This window comes from Cryptotermes secundus, unplaced genomic scaffold (genome assembly GCF_002891405.2).
Source record: "Cryptotermes secundus unplaced genomic scaffold, Csec_1.0 scaffold75, whole genome shotgun sequence".
NCBI lineage: Eukaryota > Metazoa > Arthropoda > Insecta > Blattodea > Kalotermitidae > Cryptotermes > Cryptotermes secundus.
Genome location: NW_019737390.1, coordinates 56447 through 78653, shown reverse-complemented (window position 1 = coordinate 78653; position 22207 = coordinate 56447). Strand labels below are relative to the sequence as shown.

The following is a 22207-nucleotide window of genomic DNA, read 5'->3' as shown; positions in this document are numbered from 1 at the left end:
ATACTCGTACGATACACTTTAGATGCAACAACACCACGCGTGAAGTTCGAGATATGTTACATTAACTGCACAGATGAAAGCCTCATTCATCGGTTCTCAGATCACTTACGCTTAATTACTCGTTCACAATCCGTGGTAGATTTAGATGAAGGTAGGCTATTTAATTAATCATCATAATATCTTCATATTTTATGGTTATTTTTATTAATTACATTTAATATTGCAGCATGTTACTTGGCAACGACCGCGAAACAAGCAACTATACAACAACCATNAGGCCTAGGCCCACTGGGGCTGTAGTGCCAAGGGGAAAAATAAAAGAAGTCAATCACGAGTCATTTGCGATATGTCTTCGTATTATATGGCGCTTGTAATGCGATGTTTTAATTAAAGAATTTGCCAGTTTTCTCCACTACAGTGGCAGGTGTTTGAGAGTTTAGGAACAAAGATTGGTTTTCGGATGGGCGTTTTCTAATAAGTGTGAAGCNGTATAGGCTAGACGTTTCGTGTTATTATTGCCCTGTTTCAATATACGCATTATTAAATGAAGAGCCTTCCATGCTTTTCGTGCTGTATAGTTTACATGATCTGCCCATCTTAGATCGCTGTGTATGATTATTCCTAGGTTCTTAAAGCTATTTAGTTCCGGAATTAATCGATCCCCAAAATAATACGTCAGTCGATCCTGAAACTTACTGCTTTATTCTTATCCGGATTTATCTTCATTTCGTTTAGTACCGCCCATTCCTCTAATTTATTTAGATCCGTCCGTAACTTGCCAGTGTCACTGCTATCCAGTATTTTCCTGTTTATCATGCAACCATCTGCAAATAACCGTATATTTTAGTCAATGTCCCTCCAAATATCATTAACATAAACCAGGAATAGTAGCGGTCCTAAAACGCTCCCTTGAGGCACTCCCGACCTCACTCTGTCTTCTTCAGATAGGCGCCCCGTCTACTCTGACTCTCTGTGAGCGTCCTAAAATAATTTCCTTTAGGTGTACAGTTGTTGCGATGAAGGAATCTGGCATTCACTGTAATGTCTTTTTTTTTTGTATCTGTCTTGGATCAAAGAGGAACTGAATCACAGTGAGCGGCAGATACCTTCATGACAACAGCCTGTACACCTGGTGTTGAACAGTTGGGCCGAAACATGTAGTGACAGTAGGGAGAAAACGACTGGAGAATATTAACCGAAGTTGCACATAGAGGGCAAGAAGGAGGAAGCAAATCAGACCTACACAGTGCAAGAGGACGCTGCGANCGAAACATGTAAGGGTGTTAAGAATTGAATTAGTAAAAACATCAACAGTCATACTGGATGGAGTTGTTTTATCTTTTATAAAAATCGTGATCCTCAAGGGGCGTGGCGTNCACACAAAAAGCATTTATAAGTATTTAAACTGCTTTGCAAAAAGCCTGGACGGACAGAGGACTTGTATACAGTGCACAAGGTAGAATTTGCAATCACATGCTATATGTACGATACGTGCACTTGACGAAAGGCGAAGCATATTCATAAGAGACGAACTCATCCTGTTGTCAGAGAGGATAACNGTGAAGTAACTGTGACTGACTGGAGACAACCAGCCCACACTGTGTGTCTGCAGTTAGAATTTGGGAGGCAGACTGTCGCTCCTAAGCCACTGCCTAGCAACGTCGAGTTAATTGTGAGACAATCGCCAGCCAGTAAGGACGTGAAGACGGAAACTGAGGAAGCTGCGTCGCTGTATGCCGTTATCAGACAATCAGTGCGTACTGTAATGAATTGCAGATTGCGTGAATTCGCGATACTACTTGTAATTATGGGTTATAAGGGTCATATAAATCCCATTACCAATCCAATCCCCATCTACAGTTATTCCATTATATGACAATATAAAATAAAACAGGATAAAAAATTAAGGAAAGGGTAAATATATAATTTTATACATAATTTAATCTTAGTCAGAAGGCGAAAAATTAGCTATACTGAAATTAATGAGAAAAGGAATCACTGATCTTTACTACATCCAGATCGTAGTTGGGATTTGTTACCGTTTCTCAGAAATGTTTCGATTTTGCAGCGTTTTCTAAAGATTAATAACGACACATTAGAGTGGACTATTTGCACGCACGGTTTCATGTAATGTACGTATGAAACAACGCCCTTATGACAATTATAAACAGCGGAGTGACCTATCACATCATTTTCTTACTTCATAATATTGATTTTCTTCCAGGTAGTGCTTTCTGTTACACGCGCACAAAAACAAATAAAATCGCGTGCTTGTACTCACGAAATAACAATCAGAAAACAAAGTTTACAGATGAACTGCAACTAAAAAACCAGAAAGTTAATTAACGGAGGCCCTGGTAATTTTCAGTTGTTCAGGTGGAAACTCAATAATGGTAAATGTCTATTATTATGGTACCGAAATTAATAGCACCTTATTCAGAAGGTCCCTTAGCAGAATCTTATCTTGAGCCACATTAATCCATACCAGGATATCTTAACACACTTTTCTAAGTTTGCATGTTAAGACTATCCTACTTTCTACGGTTAACCTCATTCCCTTTTTTTCCAACCAAAATTCTTTTCTTCTTATCTTACTCGAGCTAAGCTTTCACTCACTGTACGGCGAACTAGATATTCGTTGAAATTTCAGGTATCTTTCAACGCTAACTGCGTTGGGTACTACGTACGAAAATTTGCTTTACATTAAATGGTACCAAGTTATCAGATAATTTGTTGGACTAACTTCTGTATTATATCGGTTGTCTTGGGAAATTTCTCTTCTAACTTTGAAGACTAATATGCGATCCACTAAAGGCTAAGAATTTCACGAATATACGTATACATGACCGCCTCTATGGTCTAGTGGTCAGTGTTCGTGATCACAGATACAAAGGTCTGGGTTAGATTCCCGGCGCTACCAAATTTTTTCTGAGATGTAGGAGGTCTGGAACGGTGTGCACTCAGCCTCGTGAGGATAATTGAGGAGCTATTTCAAGGAAACAGCGACTCCGGTACAGAAGACCGAAATTAACGGCCTTGGGGATTCGTTGCCTTGACCACGCGACACTTTCTATCTGCTAAAGTTGGCACTAACTTCGCCGACAAGTGGCGGTCGCTCGGTCGGTATAGTTCGCTTGCGGACTAAAACCACGGAGTTTATATATATATGATTAACCAACTCGCGCGAACGGCTGTGGAGAAATTTACATCGTTGTTTATTCTCGGCAGACGATATTTTGAAAGGAAAACAATGCCTTTTGTTCACAATACACAATGCAGCAGGACAAGGAAAGTAAGATGGAGGTTTCTAAGTTGTTGCTTAATAATTCAAAAGCCCTTCACCAAATTGAGGACAATTTCGGTTCTCTCCTGCTAGGTCCAAAATTTCTTGGTGAACCTTTGGAAATGTGGTCATTTAGGAGGGAAAAATATTACCTATACGACATAAAAATAGCCCGTAGTGATGAGTAGATGAATTTCTTAGCACTTCCGAGATATAAAATTCCGTTGGATCATTGAACTAAAATTTTTCAGGGCGAGGTCGCGTTAGTTGTTCATATCACCATGGCGTCCCAGCTGGGCGTTGTCCATGCTGGTGAAGCTGTTTAAAATCCGACCTGCTCACGATGCCTTAATGCTAGTTTGTTGCATATCTACGCAAAAATCTATGGGCGTTCTTTCCACCATAATTTTCTCACATCACGCTATGAGCTATTACAAAGAAATTCAATATTTTCCAGCTGTTTGGTCACAACTGAAATCCTTATTAAACCGGCCGCTTGATTTCATATCATGATGCTTGGGAAAACACGTACAACAGTAGAACAATACAAATACTTGTTAATGTCATTGAGAAGTTTTTGTACGAAACAACCAAATAAAGTTGTGTTTAACATCATCCTTCCTCACTCCTTTATATCTTGTTTTTTGAATGAAAACAAACACAAGCAAATATCCCTGTAACAAGTGCAAGTGCCAACGAGAAATTACGAGTTTATTACTGTCACGTGTAGGGTGGTACGCGTGACGAAAATGACAGGTTCTATTTCGGATGATTGAATTTATTAGCACTTCGGTTACAACCTCTCTTAATTACATTTAAATACAGGAAATACAGCGCTATCGCTGATTTACACAATTTCCATTTCGCCGTTGGACACACACATGTCCTCTCTTTATAATGCAATTAAAAGACAGGAACTATAACAGTCTCACTGCATTACACATTCCAAATATTACACACGAGTAAAGTCTCTAATCACATACGAAATCTTCACACGACGAATTTTCCGTGGCTATTTTCCACCGAGAACTCAATTGAACTGCTGGTGTTATTCTTGATATACAGCCTCCGCACGGACCACGCACAGAAAACAACCTCTACTGATGGAGAGGAATGTTTACCGCAATGTTGCATAGCAACGGTCGCGGCACTGACTCCATAGAAAGCCAGTCACATTACACCCACCTCGACAACCCATTGGCGCCCTGACTGTTACCTAGTAACGAACTATAAACATTCATCTTATTGTTCAGTGCGCTTACGCGACTGAAAGTTTTTACAGGTAGTTACCTAGAAACGCTCTGGCCATACACGTTACATTACTATGGGGAAGGAGTCGCTCCATCTCATCTTAGAGTAGCCACACATTCATTTTTAAGGAGTTGTAACTCACTAAGAGTTACGAATAGGAAAGGTAGTTACTGGAACAGTAGCTTTTAGTCCAACTTCCCCCCCCCCATCTTTCTCTTGTAAGTTATAAGCATATTTTGTATATCTTGACATAAGAGGACTAAAGAAATGTAACTGTGTTTTAACACGACATGTGAAACATATTAGAATATTTGTTACGAATACAAACTGTGCTGACGTCACGTAAGTAGACTAGTGTATATATTGATTGTGTTGCCGTCAAATTCTTCACAGCCGTGTAACTTCCTTCACGGCACAGAGTTCTGACAGACAAACGGACTGACGGTTCTGTGTAGCACTCACGACACTAACGGTGATTTGGATGACATGAATACACGACTCAGCCGTTTGTACCAAACAATCGTTGCGGTTCAGCTTCTTTTTAATGCAATGATCTTATTTTTGTCGCAATGACTTTGTTTTGTTAAAACGGAGAGTAAGAGGCCCATAGGGGCCGCGCGGTTAGTCGCTGGCTTCCCACCGTGGCGGCCTTGGTTCGATCCCGGGTCTGGTCAAGTCGGATTTGTGGTGGACAAAGTGGCACTTGGGCGAGTTTTCTCCGAGTACTTCGGTTTCCCCTGCCAATCTTCATTCCACCAAATTCTCCATCATCATTATCACCCGGGGCAGGTACAATAGGCCAATCAGTGGCCGCCGTGCCGAGTGGACCAAGTAGGACTCCACCCACCACTAAGCGAATTTAAAAAAAGAGGCTCATATTTGTAATTGAGTATCAATATTATGTTTTTAGTTAAATTTGGCAGAAATTGTGTTAAAATTAACAAATGCTGGAAGAAAGACACAGGCGTCCCTGAATAAAAAGTTAAAGGATCGTGAACTGACTTTTCTTAAGATACCGCAAGAACTTATTACGGGCAGTGAAGCCGTAAGGTTGAATTATATCGAAGATTTGACGACAAATAATTCCTTACAAAAACTGAACCAAATGAATCTCAGAGGCGAGCAGAAATTTGGGAGAAAACGAACTTAGTACTATATCTCAGCAGTATTTTGGGGCAAAGAACGTCTTTTTAGATAAATAATAGTGATTGGTGATAAGGGTTGGGTCTTCCCCTACGACCCACAAAAATACAATAAAATTCTTCAGTGGAAAATTCGCAGTCTCGGAAAGAGAAACACGAGTAAGCGCGAATGTCACAGTAAGAAATCAGAACCACGCACATCTCAGCAATTGTGAAATCAACGGAATTATCCGCAATGAATTTATACTTCTGAAACAGTCAGCCAAGCATTCTACTTTGAGGTTTCAGAAAGTTACGGCAGCTTATTCATCGGAAAAGAACGAACTTAGGTGCACAATAAATTTTACAATTTGATAATTCGTACAATTTCTATCCCGGGTTCGATTCCCGGCGTTACCAGATTTTCTGAGAAGTAGTGGGTCTGGAACGGAGTACACTCGGCCTCGTGAGGATAACTGAGGAGCTATTTAAAGGAAATAGCTGCTGCGGTCTAGAAAACCGAGATTAACTTCCGTGAGGATCCGTTGTGCTGACCACGTGACACACTCTATCCGCAAAAGTTGACATTAACTTCACCGACAAGCGGCGGTCGCTCGGTCGGCATAGTTCAATTGCGGACTACAGGCCACATAATTGAGTTTTTTTTTTAAGTTTTAGTACAATTTCTATCGATCAAAGACTGATAATGCGCCTTCTATATAACACTTTCGGCAAACCGATCTATGGCATTTTTGGAACATCATCCGTACTCCTCTGATTTGTCCTCGTATAACTCAAGCTTGCCGTAACTAAACATCGCCACGAAAGTGTGCGAAATTGAAACTCCTGAAGAAGTTACGAGCAACTTGAGGAAAATACTGGAAATGTTATAGTACGGACATTTTTTTCATCGGTTTTTTAAGGTATAGCCGGAGTATTGGCAGGCCTACAAAATAAAGAGGCGTCTAATGTGATTATGATTAAGATCAGTAACTTTTGGTGGCAATATGAATATGTCTATAAAACCCGTCAAATTATTACATTTTCATAAATCACGAGGTGATTCATGTGGAACAGCATTAAACGCTGATCTTCCAGTATCATCAAAATGTGAGTGATCTGTTTAGAGGAAAATCTGTCCCAAGTCACAGGAATTATTCAGCACTCGAGAGAACTGGACGTAGAAGCTATATCAGACATCAATACGAACAGGCGTGACGGTGCCACTGATAGGATTCAAATCCAGGACTCCAGAGGAAATGGGGAAGAGAGTTAAATCCTCTGGACACTGATTTCTGGGCTGAAATATAGTAGACCGTTCTCTTGGCGATCTAACGCAACCACACTCTTGTCTCTTTCGACGTTTCGTAAAGTGACATTACAGCATATTTACACGTTTCAAAGTTTTACATTAACGTAATCGTGTGATATACGCAAATGAAACAAAATTAAGTGACATCACAACACTGAATAAAGCTCCGCGTGTTTATCTCTTGTAATGCGGCAGATATCGAAATGGCGTTCTGTCTTTCTTTTTCCCTGAGGCCACCGTAACAGGGACTAGTTGCCTTAATGAGACGGAAAGCTAGTCTTTCATTACTGAAGCAAGAGGAAGTAGAATTTTTATAACGAGATGGCGCACCGCCCACTGAGAACAGCTATGAAGAACTGTTCAAAATGGAAACTTTCCAGCCTTCCAGGTCCCCGGATGTAAAGCCATGTCCTCCGTATTGATCTACGTTTTCTTGTCTCCTCTTTATTTCCGATAGATAGGAGGGGATTTGTGTGATGAAACAAGTATTTAAGTTCATTGTATAGTGACCTTCCTAGTGTTGTCGGTATTAAATAAAATTGTTATGGGTAAGTACTTCTAACGTCAGCCAGAGAGTATAGGATTGATCTTTTTCGTTATAAGAAACGCTAAGTCGTGCCCGCAATACGGTTTCCTAATTATACAAACAAAGACCAAACAGTTTTTCTGACATTCACGATTCTTCGATTGAGGTTTCGACAAGCCATTCCTCTTGCCTGTGTCGATGTCCAAAACCGGAAGTCCTGACCTCCTAACACACCTAAATTCGACATCGGCAACCTTCCGTGGGGAATAAGGAAAGAAAATTTACGACATTCTTGGGCCCGGTCGTCAACCTCAAGGCTCTGTAATCTGATCCAAGTGTTGGTCTTACGTGGCACTAATTGTGAAAGAAGGAAATCTGTTAAAATCTCTAAAGTAAATCTTTGGACCAGTAACACTAGAACTTTACACGCCATTGTGCAGGAAAAGCAAAATAGCTCAGTCACGAATAAGGACCTGGACGATAAGTTGGAGCCCCGATAAGGACGTCTGGCTTTGTCTATTTATCATGACGTCTATAATAAAAACCCCGCTTTCGCTTTGGTAGAATGGCACAAGCATGAAATAAACACGTAAGGGCTTCAATAGCCGAGGAATCCAGTAAGGTTATGTAAGATTCGACCAGACCCTTCCCCTCTCCTCTCTACTGATTTCCCGTGTTGCCTCCCTTCTCCCTTCCCTTCCTGCTCTATACAGCTGGGTTTAATCTCGACATTAGTCTATCTGCACCTACTCACACCGGTTCGTCGCTTGCGGATTTTCTTCTTTTTCTTCTACCTTGAAGATGGAGGCGATACGTTCCTCCGAAACGTCGGTTAACATAATATCTACACGTCGCCACATCCCAGGAAACTGCTTTCTTCAGTGAGGTTATGTTTGGCAAAGAGCAGAAAATCAAGTCTGGTTCTTACTGTTATTCAGATGGTTACATTAGCTAAGAACGCTATATCAGCTTCAAATTGTATTCGACAGCTAATAAGATATTTTAGTGATTCTGTAGTGCAGGTTAAAAATAAAGGCCATACTGGGAAAAATGAGCTCCTTACAGCAATGGTTCTCAACTGGCGGCCGGCCAGTTGTGCCTAAGGGCTCAGAGAGTTGAATGTAGATTACACTCACTCACTCATCACTCACTCATGGAGCTGAGCACTTCTTGAGAAACCGCCAATTACGCAGCTACTCAAGAACTTCCCAGCATTTCATGGAACCCGAAGGTTCATTGCCGTGTTCACAAGAGCCGTTCACGGGTCCCTATCCTGAGCCAGAACAATCCAATTCATACCATCCCATCTTATCTCTCTAAGCTCAATTTTAATATTGTCCACCCACCTACGTCTTGGTCTTCCCAGTGGTCTCTTTCCACCCGGCTTTCCCACCAATATCCTATATACATTCCGCTTCTTCTCAATTCGTGCTAAATTCCCTGCCCCCCTCATCCTCCTTGACTTGATCATTCTAATTACACTTGGAGAAGAGTACAAGTTATGAAGCTCCTCATTATGCAGTTTTCTCCAACCTCCCGTCACTTCATCTCTCTTCGGCCCAAATATTCTCTTTATCACCCTGTTCTCAAACACCCTCAGCCTATGTTCCTTATGCACAAATCTGTAATACTGCAGAACCATATTACCGAAATTTTCAATTTGTTTTTATTAGACATGAAACCACAAACTGCAACTGCGTGAAAAATTAGATATACGAACATGGCAACACCGCCTGGCTCGATGGCGTAGCATCTTTTATCTTCTATTTTCTTTCTAATAGAGAGAACGTCCTTCTGCTGTTAAGAACATTAACTAATGTGTTTAATACCTTGTCATGACAATTAGTTGCACATCAATACAAACTCTAAACTCCGTGGTTTTAGTCCGCAGGCGAACTATACCGACCGAGCGACCGCCGCTTGTCGGTTAAGTTAGTGCCAACTTTAGCGAACAGAGGGTGTCGCGTGGTCAGCGCAACGGATCCCCACGGCCGTTAATTTAGGATCCCTACACCGGAGCCCCTACTTTCTATTCAAATATCTCCTCACTTAACCTCACGAGGCTGAGTGGAAACCGTTCCAGAACCACTACTTCTCAGAAAACCTGGTAGCGCCGGGAATCGAACCCGGGACCTCACAATCTGTAGCCAGGAACTCTGACCACTAGACCATGTACCTGAACGTATTCTTTTCAAATCTTTTATTTGTGCCTTTTTTCTTTTCAATGGTTCTTCTAGCCCAGGCCTCCTATTCAGTTCCCTAATCATTTTTGCACAGTCGGTATGACTCCTTGGGCGGCGTATTAACCCGTCACAAGGCCGCTACCTATACACTGAATAAACGCACACAGATATCCATGCCTCGAGTGGGATTCAAACCCACGATCCCAGTGTTTGAGCGGCGAAAATTAGACCGCGCGGCTACTGTGATCGGCAAAGGAGCAGTTAATCAATAGAATAATTTCATCTTACTGATTCCTAATTCAAATGAATGTATCAGACCATGTAATTTGACAGTTGTGTGTAAAGTTTATTGAGTGTTCTGAAAAGGGTATCAAAGAAGAATAGTTTTCCTCCTTAGAACTAAAAACGCATACCCCTAACGAACGTATCTTCAACGTTTCAAATGAATTCGCCGAGAAAGAAAGGTTTTAGTGGAAATTCTGTGTCCATGTATGTACAGATGGGGCAACAGTAACGTCGGGAAGTCACTCAGAAGTTGTAGATCTAATTAAGAGAATCTCACGCTGATTTGATTGCAACTCGCCGTTTCTTATATCTAATCATATGAAATATTTTCACAAGTAGTTAAAATTGTAAATTTATTTAATAAAGCAAGTGCTGTAAATTCACAACTGTTCTGTGTAATGTGCGAAGAAACGAACTCGCTTTACACTTCGCAAAGATTGCATAACGATATCCGCTTGATTTCGAGAGCAAAAATATTGACAGAAATCATAGAGATGTAAAGAGGGGTGGAAAAAATTTTGAGCGAAAACGAGTCCAATTCAGGGAAGTTTCTGACAGTACCCATTGGATAACGAAACACGTCTATCTGGGTGGCATTTTTAGGAACCTAAATGCCGTAACCTTTACCTGAAATGACAGATAAGCAATATATTTTTCATATACGACAAAATAAATACTTTCAATGGAGAGCTATTGATTTTGTCCCAAAAAACAGGTACAGACACCTACAATTAATATCGACACTTCTGCTGAATACTACGAGACAAATGTGTGATATTTGATGTAAAGAAGACGAAGGCCATAAGGAGAACACACCTGAAAACGCTAACAGCTTTGATGATTGCATCTCGACAACTGAAGACATCTGTAACAAAAGCTAATGAATTCAGAATCTTTTCGTGCGTCAATCTGATATTAAAATTGAAAGTTTGGAACCGAGGTCACTCTGGAAACAACATTTGGCCAGAAATAGCTTCCATGATTTTGAAAAAAAAAAAAAAAAAGAATTAGGCAGGAATATTTTCTTTAATTTAGTTAATGAAGTGAACATGAATTTAATTTTAATTAATTTCTTAACATTTCTCTGCACAAATAACTACTATACTTGAGTCAGTTCAATTCAATAAAATAATGGGTTCCAATTACTGATTGATTAAAGTTGGAAGGATTATTGTACTTCTGACAGAAAATCCTTAGAGCCAGTGTGGACTTAAGGTAGCTCGGGCGGTTAATCGCTGGCTTCCCACCTCGGCGGCCCGGGTTCGAACCTGGGTCTGGTCATGTGGGATTTGTGGTGGACAATGTGGAGCTGGGGTATGTTTTATCCAAGTACTCCGGTTTCCCCTGACAGTTCTCATTCCACCAATTGCTTCACAATCACCATTATCTATCATCTGGGGCTGGTACAATAGGTCGGTAGTGGCCGCAGTACCAAGTGGACTCAGTCTCAGCCCACTAAGAATAATAATAAAAATTATGAAAAATATTGAAGGTGCTGGTACGACCAAGAAACAGGGTTAACCAGCTTCTGGAAGGTATATACATTTTTAATTCAGATAACCATTTAAACAGCGAGTAACAACTAACGCTTTAATTAACCCCTGAGAGGGGTCAAATGATGCAAATATTGCCTGTGTGTAAAGAAATGTTTAAACGTGTGTACCTTAATCTGGTTTTTCCCCGTTTCATGGATTACGCCCGTGGAGTTGTAATGGCCAGGCCTCTGATTTTTCATGCTGACCCTTGACACATCGTCTGCAGACAGTACACTGACTTACTGGCTACGCTGATATCTGGGGGCGTGGCCACATATTCAGATCACAGCCAATCAGCATCTGTGAACATTGTCGTGACATTAGTCTAGTTTAGGTGTGGTCGTAAACAAACAGCCTGTAATTATCACTGAACCACATATTCTGTATGCTGATTAAAGATTCTGTGTGTTTGGTCCCAGCCATCCTGCACTTTTGTAATTAAGAAACAGTTGACATTCTTTAAACTGTTTCATGTCAAAGAGTAGATTACTTTTCATACACACCCTTCTACCTTAATCCGAAACTCAGCTGCCTCCGTAGTCTAGGGGTAACGTTCCCACCTCATGACTCAAGGTACACGGGTTCAAAATCCCGGCGGAGGTCGTGGAATTTTTAAGGGCGGAAAAATTCAGGGAACAAGGGACTTTAAGCCGTGGGTCCCGTGTCATAGATTTACGGCACGTAAAAGAACCTCATGTCTCTAGGAGACCTCTGAGCAAAATTAGGCCAAGTTTCCCGCCCAACTAGTTTCCAATTCCTCCGGTAGATGGGGGAAGTATCAGGTACCATTGCCAGAGGAGGGGGGGACCTCTCTGGCAGAAAGGGACTAAAGTATTAGATACCACTGCCAAGTAGAGGGTAGAAACCTTGCTGACAGAAAGGGACTAGGAACCCCTGCCAGAGGAGGGACGACCTCGCTGACAGAAAGGGACTAACTATTAGATACCACTGCCAGTAAGAGGTTGGAACCTGGCTGGCAGAAAGGGGCTGATAGTAAGCAGCGGTACCGGTAGGGTATGGAGACAGTAGAAATTAAAGGGGACGCACAATGGACCAGTAACCGGTCTAAGTGCATGGGGAAACCCACCCCCTCAATACGGAATACGGAATAATCCGAAACTCGCCAGAAATCCTAACAGCAGACCTAACTGAATCAGTTAAATAAACTCTCAGTACCGGTATGGAAATATCGGGTTTATGGATAGACAATGGCAAGGAAACGAGGAACCACAATCACTTCTAGAGCTATAGTCTAGCTAGGGTGTACTGCGGCGGCACCCTAGTGCTTTCCTTCAGCGCCGGGCGACGCCACTGACAAAACAAAAACAGACTCCATTGTTTCAGTCCACAAACGAACTATACCGACCAAGCGACCGCTGCTTGTAGGTGAAGTTAGTGCCATCTTTAGCAGATAGAGGGTGTCGCGTGGTCAGCGTAACGGAGCCCCACGGCCGTTAATCTCGGTTTTCTAGACCGTAGCCGCTGTTTCCTTGAAATAGCTCCTCAATTATCCTCACGAGGTTGAGTGGACCCCGTTCCAGACCCACTACTTCTCAGAAAATCTGGTAGCGCTGGGAATCGAACCCGGACCTCTGGATTTGTAGCCAGGAGCTCTGACCAATAGACCACGGAGGCGCCCCCACTGACGTGGAAAATTAATTTCACGTAGCTTTCCAACTTTCTGCCTATGAGGTGAAACCATAAGCTACGTTTTTATATTATGTGAGATTCGTGAGCTGTCTGTTGTTCACTACTGTATTCAACAGTGTACATCAGAGGCAGCCGAACTTACCGCATTTGAAATTTGTCGGAAGGTCAGGAGTCGCAAACAGGCACGGACGGGGTGACCATAATTTTTCCAAAGCACGTCTTAAAACCAAATTTTTATTTTTCATTTTATGTATTCAGTACCTTGCATAACAGAGTAAAAGAAAGGTAAAGGCAAAGATAAAGCTATCCCTATAACAGGCCGTGGAGGCCCGTAGGGTTGTGAGACGTCGAGGCTTCCACATTTTCTAGACAATCGGATCACAGATGGTGGTGGGGTTGCCAGCCTTGGGCGCCGGCCACCTTTTACCCCCAGGAAGATTCCTGGTAGTCATTTCTGTTAGTGGCTGAGTCCACCCCAGGGTAATATTGGGCTGGAAGGATTACGTCAATCGAAAATCCTCATTAAGAATCGAACCCACGACCTTCTGGCTTGTAGCATACTGCCTCAACCAATTACGCCACGGCCTACTATTTCATGAGAAAATAGTAAAATCAAATTAAAATCAAGCTTAACGTACGTCAGTAGCAGTATTTATTACTACAGCAGTATCAAATGTGCCACAAATTCTTGAAATAAATTTAAATTCATCATTTCCCCGACATGTTCGGAGATTTACATACTTCGTAAAACAAAAGCATTTTTTCATGATTGTGAAAATTTCAGATAATCTTAAAAATTTTAAAATAGTTTTCATAAAGCACTCTTACATATAGAACAACATAATGCATTACAAGCAACGTGTGCAATCCGACCGTTCGTGTTTCAAACGCGTGTATGGATCCATACGGCTGATGGCGTGCTCAATGGATCCCGAGATGTTCATTATGGATTACAACGGCACACAATTCAACGTAAAAAAATATTCACATCACTAAATTTTCATTAATAAGAAATTAGTAATTTAAATATTGTTTTTATAAGAAATAGTAATATGAATTAAAAAAAATAAAGTTGTCCCTGTGTTTAACTACTTATGTACTACGCCATGAAGGTTTATGGGGGAATGGACGTATAGATCCACATCTTTTTAACCTTGGTACTATTTTGAGGTGAGTGGCCAGTTTCACGCCGCGGTAACTCAACCCCCGGTACCCACTGGATAGGAGGCTGAGTGGGCGGCAGAGACTATCTGGACGACGTGGAGAAAAGAAAATTCTTGACCGAACCGAGACTCGAACTCCGGCCTCTCGGTCATAATACCACATTTAAACCACACTTAACTTGTTTGCATGCAGGTTCTGAGGTTTTCACAGAGGTGGTTCCGAAGAGACGTGGGATATAACCCCGTGTAGTCCGTGTAGCAACTTAGGGAACTTATTATTTTTAGATCACCCCAACTTATGCAAGCAATTAAGGTAGGCAGTGCTCGTTACTGCTTCTGATAAAGATAATTGGAGACAAGGTACAGGCAAGTGGACAGTTTTATGATTACGCGCTAAAGGATCAGTAAGAGGTTAATCTAAACATTTAAAAATTAAATTCCTATCACACAGAAAACACGCAGTCTCTATTAGACCTACAAAGTACATCTGATAACGCATTTTATTTAAGATCGTGCTCCATGCAGAAGTGTAGCTGCGGCCAGAATGTTAATCCAGTGGTACTGCGTATACCAGAAGACGGAACAACAGACACGTGACTCTTGCGCAACTGAACATCTCGCGCTACAAGCATACGGTCACTTCCGTTAAGTAAGAAACATACATACCTGTACAGGAAGCAGTGCTGTAAGTCTTTCATTCCATCGAGCTGGTCCAGCACAAATGAAAGCAGCCATGAACGAGAACTGAACTCAGATCGTGGGAGATTTCGTAAGTCGTTTGTTTCGTTGAACATTGCATTCAAAACGTAACGTGACAAGTAAAAACGTTAGTGAAAACTGTGAGTGTAATAATGCGCCGTAATGAAAGTCATAACAATGAAAATGACTGAGATCGTTTGTCGTAGGCTATTGAAATTCATACACAACTTACTAAACAGTCCAGTTTATCACAACATCAAGTTAATTTTCAACGAGAAAACAAGGAAATACGTAAGTTAACAAGGATTGAACACTGTCAGTTCCCCCAAATCGACGTAGGTATGTGAGTATGTAAAAGACCTGATATTGGTTACAAAGACAATAAATCTTAAAATTCAGCTAATTCAGTTGATCACTTTATAAAGATATATGTCGAAAATTACGAAAAACTTAAATTCGCTTATCAATATCCAAACGAAATCTTAAAGAAGGTTTGTAACAGCGAAACGGACATATATTTACAGTTCTGGTTATAACAAATATATTACATAGAATATCGGTAATATAATTCCTGCCAGGATCTTATTAAAAAACTCTATTAGGACGTAATATCACAGGATTTCACCGACGACAACAAAGTCGCCAATGTACTCGTATTTTCTTAATGCTACAATTAAAAGCATCACCAGGCATATACACAAATTTTCTTGACAAGTTGACTCACTCGTCAGTGTTTTCGTGGAGGCGTACGCTGGTGCTCATAGGCCTACTATACAGAATAAGTTCATATGTCTGTCGCAAATATAAATCCGCACCTAGTTAAGCATTTTGCATTTAAAACGGAATAACAGAAGCAACACGCCAAACTATCAATGAAGCTAAAATACGTGACAAGTCAATAGAGCTCTGAAGAATACTGGAACAGACCAGGGATTTCAAAATTCTCAAACCTTAGAGTTATAAAACGCCAAGTCACGTCTCTTATAATCTGTTGTGGTTAACATGCGCTGGAAAGAAGTTGTTTAAATCTGATAGTGGAATACACGACTGTCACCAAGATACTAGTAGTACATGCACGAATCGCTTGCTGCCGCGGCCACTCCGAGCGTGTGACTGTTAGCTGCCGCGATGTTTTTACCGCGTCGTAGCGGATTACAAACAAAAGCCGCGCTATTTGCGTGGAAGCTCGTCTTTCTCTTGCAAGAAATCGACAGCCGGACTGCATGAAGAAATATGTGTTTCGCTGACTATGTGAACTACTTTAAATTCATATTCATACTAACCTTTAGCGACCGGGGCGTGGAGCTGACCATTCACCTCAAACTAGCGCAGAGGTCAAGAAAATGTGGATCTATACATCTAAGCCTTCATGGTTTAGTTCATAATTAGTTAAGCACAGGGACAACTTTACATTACCCACCTTTAGCCTTTCAATTCCAGTTTCAATCATTAATGGGTCCAGTTCTAAAATATGAGGACGTCAGAAAAAGACTAATTTCGAGTCTCGGTCCAGAGATGCCAGAGGTATTCGAAAATCGACGGTACTCAGAATTCAGAAGTAAAGCAGTTTATTGTGTGCACGTTCAATAACCTGTAGTAGCTAGTAGTGTGTTCCATCCCTTCCTTCTCAGAATCAACTTCTTATTAGGGTAAAAATTGTTGATGCCAAGGCTGGAAGGGTCAAATCCCTTTACTTAACATGACCTGTCATTATCGTGATGTTTTTTTTTTGTCTCCACAGAGTCCAGACCGGGTCTGGGACCCACCAAGCCTCCTATCCAAAGGACACTAGGGACTCCTCCCCATGGCGTAGAGCGGAAGGGGTCATGAAGATGACCACATCATATCTAATGCCAAGGTTAAGCATGGTGGAGCTATAAAGCCGCTCCCCATACATCTCCATGGCGAGGTGCTTAATTAGTTAGGCACCGAGTAAAATTATGGCTTTACTTTACCTGTTATCAAGAGGTCATTCGCGGATGGCACTCACGCGCTTCAATATTTACAATTTAATTATTAATCATATAATTTGGCACTAACTCNTGGATAAGTAAGCACCTGAAGATGGCATTATTATGCCGAAACATGTAGTGCGAGGAAGAGAAGGAGATAAATGAGTGTATGCACTGCAAGACGGATTAAATAAATCATGGACTTAAATCAGTGCAACAGGACGCTAAAATATAACATTAATTCCTGACGTTAACTTGTTTGATGACAGAGACCTCCGTCCTGCATACAGAGTGGCGCCTAACTGTGGATATAATTCAATGTATTGCCATATATCCGTCTTCCATTCACGAACATTTGTGTCGAATTGCAGCACATCCTGCTGGATGTATAATAAGTGTAAACTCCCTACAACAGTCCAATTGCGAAAGCAATGGTGATCCTTGAAAGCAGCCAGACGGGGTAATAGAACTATTTATTTTAACAATATACGGGCATACTACTCGTGTTTCATATACTCTGTTCAGAGTACTAACATAAAAACGTTGAATTTGAGCTTTTTGTACAATGTTTAAGCATTTAAATTTGAAAATCTCAAAGTTAGCACAAAATGTTCATGCAGGTATCTGACATCTAGCGTGTAACGAATTAACTATTGTGACGCAGCCTTGTGCTACTACAGTATGCACGTATATATACAGAATGTCTACAAAAGGTCTGACACATTTTGATCTTTAATAATTCGGGAAATAACAAAGATAGAAATAAACCTTTAGCAATGATAGAAAGATCAACTCAAAAAGTATATTTTCTTCTTTACAGGTCACGAACGTGTTCATAGCTGTCAGTACAGTCTTCATTGTTGAGAAAATGGCGACCCCGCATGAGAGAGCGCAAAGAGTGGTGTGGTTTTGTGAAACGAAATCGGTGACACAAACGCAGAAGAACTTCAGAACACATTACCAGAAAGATCCTCCTTTTAGAAACAGTATCGTAGACTGGAAAAAATAAATTTTTAGAAACAGGAAGTGTACTCAGTAAGAAGAGTCCCGGACGTCCCAGCACAAGCAATGATGATACTTATTTACTCATGGAGCTGAGCTCTTCTAGAGGAGCCGCCAATTCTGCAGCTACTCAAGAATTTCCCAGCATTTTATGGAACCCGAAGGTTCATTACCGTGTTCACAAAAGCCTCCAGGGGTTCATATCCTGAGCCAGGTCAATCCAGTCCAGACCAGACCATCCTATCTCTCTAAGATCCATTTTAATATTGTCCATCCACCTACGCCTTGGTCTTCAGAGTGGTCTCTTTCCTTCTGGCTTTCCCACCAATATCCTATATGCATTCCTCGTCTCCCCCATTCGTGCTACATGCCCTGCTCACCTCATCCTCCTTGACTTGATCATTCTAATTATACTTGGAGAAGAGTACAACTTATGAAGTTCCTCATTATGCAGTTTTCTCCAAACTTCCTGTCGTTTCATCTCTCTTCGTTCAAAATATTCTCCTCAACACCCTCTTCTCAAATACCCTCAGCCTATGTTCCTCCCTTAATGTCAGAGCCCAAGTTTCACACTCATACAGAACCCAAAGAAAAATTATAGTTTTGTATACTGTAATTTTTATGTTTTTGGACAGCAGACGAGAAGACAAAAGGTTCTGGACTGAATGGTAGTAAGCATTATCCGAGATCAATCTCCTCTTAATTTCCTCCTGAATCAGGTTTTGATTTGTTATCGTTGTTCCCAAATATCTGTTCTGTGCCACATTTTCAAAATATGTTTCCTATCTTTATGTCAAGATTTTGTCCTGCATTTTGGTGGCGAGACAGTAACATATACGGATATACCTGGTTTTCTCTGTAACACACAAACTTTAATTGACGCAAGTAAGAAGGTTGGTCTAGAAGTAAACACAGAGAAAACTAAGTATATGTTGCTGTCTCGTCACCGTATATAAGACCGCCTCTCTGGTCTAGTGGTCAGAGTTCCTGCCTACAGATCCAGAGGTCCCGAATTCGATTCCCGGCGTTACCAGATTTTCTGAGACGTCGTGGATCTGGAACGGGGTCCACTCAGCCTCGTGAGGATAAATGAGGAGCTACTTGAATGGAGAAGTAGCGGCTCCGGTCTAGAAAACAGAAATTAACGATCCTGGTGATGTTTTCTATCGTAGAAAGAATATTGTAAATACAAAAAAAAAATGCCTAGGCAGTGCCCATCCGGACTTACCACGAGGCACCCTCTATCCGCTAAAGTTGGTACTAACTTCGCCGATAAGCGGCGGTCGCTCGGTCGGTATAGTTCGCTTGCGGACTAAAGCCATGGAACTTAGTTAGCATATATATATGGGGGAACGCGGTAGCGTAGTTGATTGAGGCACTATGCTACAAGCCGGAAGGTCGCGGGATCGAATCCCGATGATTTCATTGATTTTTTCAATTTACCTAATCCTTCCGGCCGTACTATGGCCCTGGGCTCGACTCAGTCTCTAACAGGAATATTCTTGGAATATTCTTGGGGGTAAAGGGCGGCTGGCTCGTAGGGCTGATAAGCTTACCGCCACCTATGGGCCGATTGTCTAGAAAATGTGGGAACCTCAAACGTCTCACAACCTGTATATAGGATATATATACATGGGTGGGGGTTTAGATTCTCTTGGTTGTATATTTTTAGTGTTTGTTGCTGTTTCATTTGTCTCGTTTGTTTGCGTATCCTCGTCTGAGGGCCGTGAGAGCTCTTATATCAGTTTTGGGTATTAATGAGAAAAGGATTTTCTTCCGTTGTTGTTTCTGTCGTTTGGTAAGACCTTTTCCTTTTCTCTACCTGCTGGCTCATCTTGGGTCATTTTTGTTATTGCTTACTGATGGAGTTCTGTTAATTGTTGTTTGTTTCAGAGACATCACATTGCAGCTGGTTTGTTGAAACTGGTATGGTGGTACTGGGCCTGTGAATGTCTGTCGCATTACCTGTTGCTGTGGGTACGATCCAGTCCCGGTGGTCCCGGTGCTGTCCATATGCCGGCAGCTTCACAAAAAGGTAGTTTATCAGTTTTTTCTGCAGTTTCAGTAGAAAACAAAATTAATTAATATATTCTAACACAACATTAAGTCTACTCAGTCAGCTTTCACTATTCGTTGCTAGGTTATCACCGTTATCACTATTCACGTCTTCACTCTTCGAGCTCCACTTGATCCCTTGATTATTTTGCGTAGCTTATCTGTGGCCATTTCTGGTTAGAGACAGGAAGTTAATCACGTTGTTTTGTGGTGCACATTTTGTACATATGAATCATAGTTTTTAAAGATTGGTTAATGGAAGATGGCAGGGATGGAAAGCTATCCGAGACATTCATATGAAAGTATTTCAGATCGTCCAATTCAGAGTAGATATGAAAGTGATGAGGTTTTGCGTTTCTCTGGTGGTGCATCCCGAGAACGGTTTTCTCCTAAAAGTTTTGAAGATGCATCCCAAAAGGATGACGGTGAGTCCATTTAAGTATTTTCGTACGTTTATGTATTTTCATATAGGTTAATTGGGTGAGTTATCTCTGCCACAAGATGTGGCGTACCATGTAACCTTTTCCGCCATGGACGTACTTTAACAGTAGGACATTTGTAGGTTAAGGCTGAATGACCAAGGAGATTTTATGTGTGCATATGGGATATATGCGTACTATGTATTTGAAAACATGTCTTGGAAGTTTATAGTCTTAACATCTACAAAGTAAGATTCAGAAGAGTTAAATTTTATGAAATAGCGTTTAAGTTTTTATGTTTACTTTACTGTAATTTTTAACCCGCTGCTAACCATGAGAGTATGGTATCATGTGTATCAGCCCCCCCCCCCCCCCTAATAACTATGAACCAGTTGAGTGTAATGCCACTGAAAGTACCATAGGTTTGTTTTAAATTCCATGTCTTCACTAATATTGGCATTACAACTTAAGGTAGGAACCATTACTAACGATTCTTAATAAAAGCTTTGATGTGACATCCCTCGGCCTCCACATTAGTGTCCATTGTCATGTCTGTGAAATGAAATATAACAATTACAGGATGATGCATACTGCTTGTGCCTGTTTACCTCAATATGTGATCTACTTGTTACTCTTTCCATTTCAAGTAATCTGTCCTCTGACTCTGGCCTTTCTGCTCTTAAATTTGGTAATTTTTAAGTCGAATTAAAGGCCTCAAAATATTCAAGTATTTCATTTGTACATAAGCCATTCTTTTTGTATGTTCTAAATGAACATCGGTTTATTTAATTAAATATCAATAAAATCAGCATAGTTTAAAACAAGGATATAAATTTGTGGAAGAAGTATTTCATGTCATAATCAGTTTTAGTATATAATTAGCGATTAACAAAGTGATAGTATTTTATCTGAGCATTAGACATGCTTGTGTATATGCTCCCACCTCAGATTCCATTACACATTTCTTTTGTCAGAAATCTTTGTAACTAGGGAAAAGATGTCTGAGTTAAACATTTCAGATATTGTGCTTGCAAAAATCATTGTAATATTCAAGTTACATTTCTTATGAAAATACATATTTTGGGCTGTATGAATAAAACTGAATAGTAATGGAGAATGAATGACTATTTCACACATCTGTGCAACCTGTTATCAGACTGTTAAGATAAGTGATGTATGTCATTCAGTGAGTATGTTTCCTTCCTTGGATGTGGGGATCTCCCACTCAGGGTTACAGCAGTTTAAGTGTAGATGAGCATAAATGACTCATGTTCATGTTATGTCTAGTCAGTCAGTAAATCAGTAGGGCAGTTATAACCACTGCTGTTGGGTACTAAGTATTGGCCCCTACAGTTCTTCACGCAGCTTTTCAACAGTACCAATTTTCTAATGTAACTGTGGTAAAGCAGTTGAGATTAGTTTACAGAAATGGGAAAAGTAGAATTTAGTGCCAGTTCCTATTTACATCAGGGTGTTAATTAACGAAAGGATATCTTCACTACTGGTGGTTAGGTTCTCTTTTGTTAGGCACGTATAAGATCTGTTTTTGCACAGCAGTGTTCTCAAGTTACACTGCATTTAACAGTATTTTTTTTATTGCTAGTGGAGTGGGACAAAGTCCCTTGAACTGCGGCCACATCTGGCCTCTTGTACCAGCCCCATATGATAGGTGAGGGTGATTGTGGAGCAATTGGTGGAATGAAGATTGGCAGGGGAAACTGAAGTACTCAGAGAAAACCTGCCCAAGCGCCACTTTGTCCACCACAAATCC

General features: G+C 40.9%; 2 protein-coding genes across 4 annotated transcripts in view; one reads left to right on the top strand and one right to left on the bottom strand.

Moving 5' to 3' along the window:
• Positions 1–20004, bottom strand: part of LOC111870245 — a 41181-nt gene extending 21177 nt beyond the window's left edge. For 2 of the 3 annotated variants that reach the window (XM_023862361.2, XM_033753726.1), the window contains exons 1-2: positions 14976–16048; positions 11625–11796 (exon numbers count right to left, since the gene is read on the bottom strand). In XM_023862361.2, coding sequence (XP_023718129.1) covers positions 11625–11696 — 72 coding nt within the window. In that variant the 5' untranslated portion in view covers positions 11697–11796; positions 14976–16048. Of the gene's footprint in view, positions 1–11624; positions 11797–14975; positions 16049–19927 lie in introns of those variants that run through there. The other variant, XM_023862362.2, reaches the window with a different exon arrangement.
• Positions 20005–20080: 76 nt separating this feature from the next.
• LOC111870246 (solute carrier family 25 member 46) overlaps positions 20081–22207 on the top strand; it is a 20328-nt gene continuing 18201 nt past the window's right edge. The window contains exon 1 of the mRNA XM_023862363.2: positions 20081–20442. Within this exon, the coding sequence (XP_023718131.1) occupies positions 20280–20442 (163 nt within the window). The 5' untranslated portion in view covers positions 20081–20279. The remainder of the gene's footprint in view (positions 20443–22207) is intronic.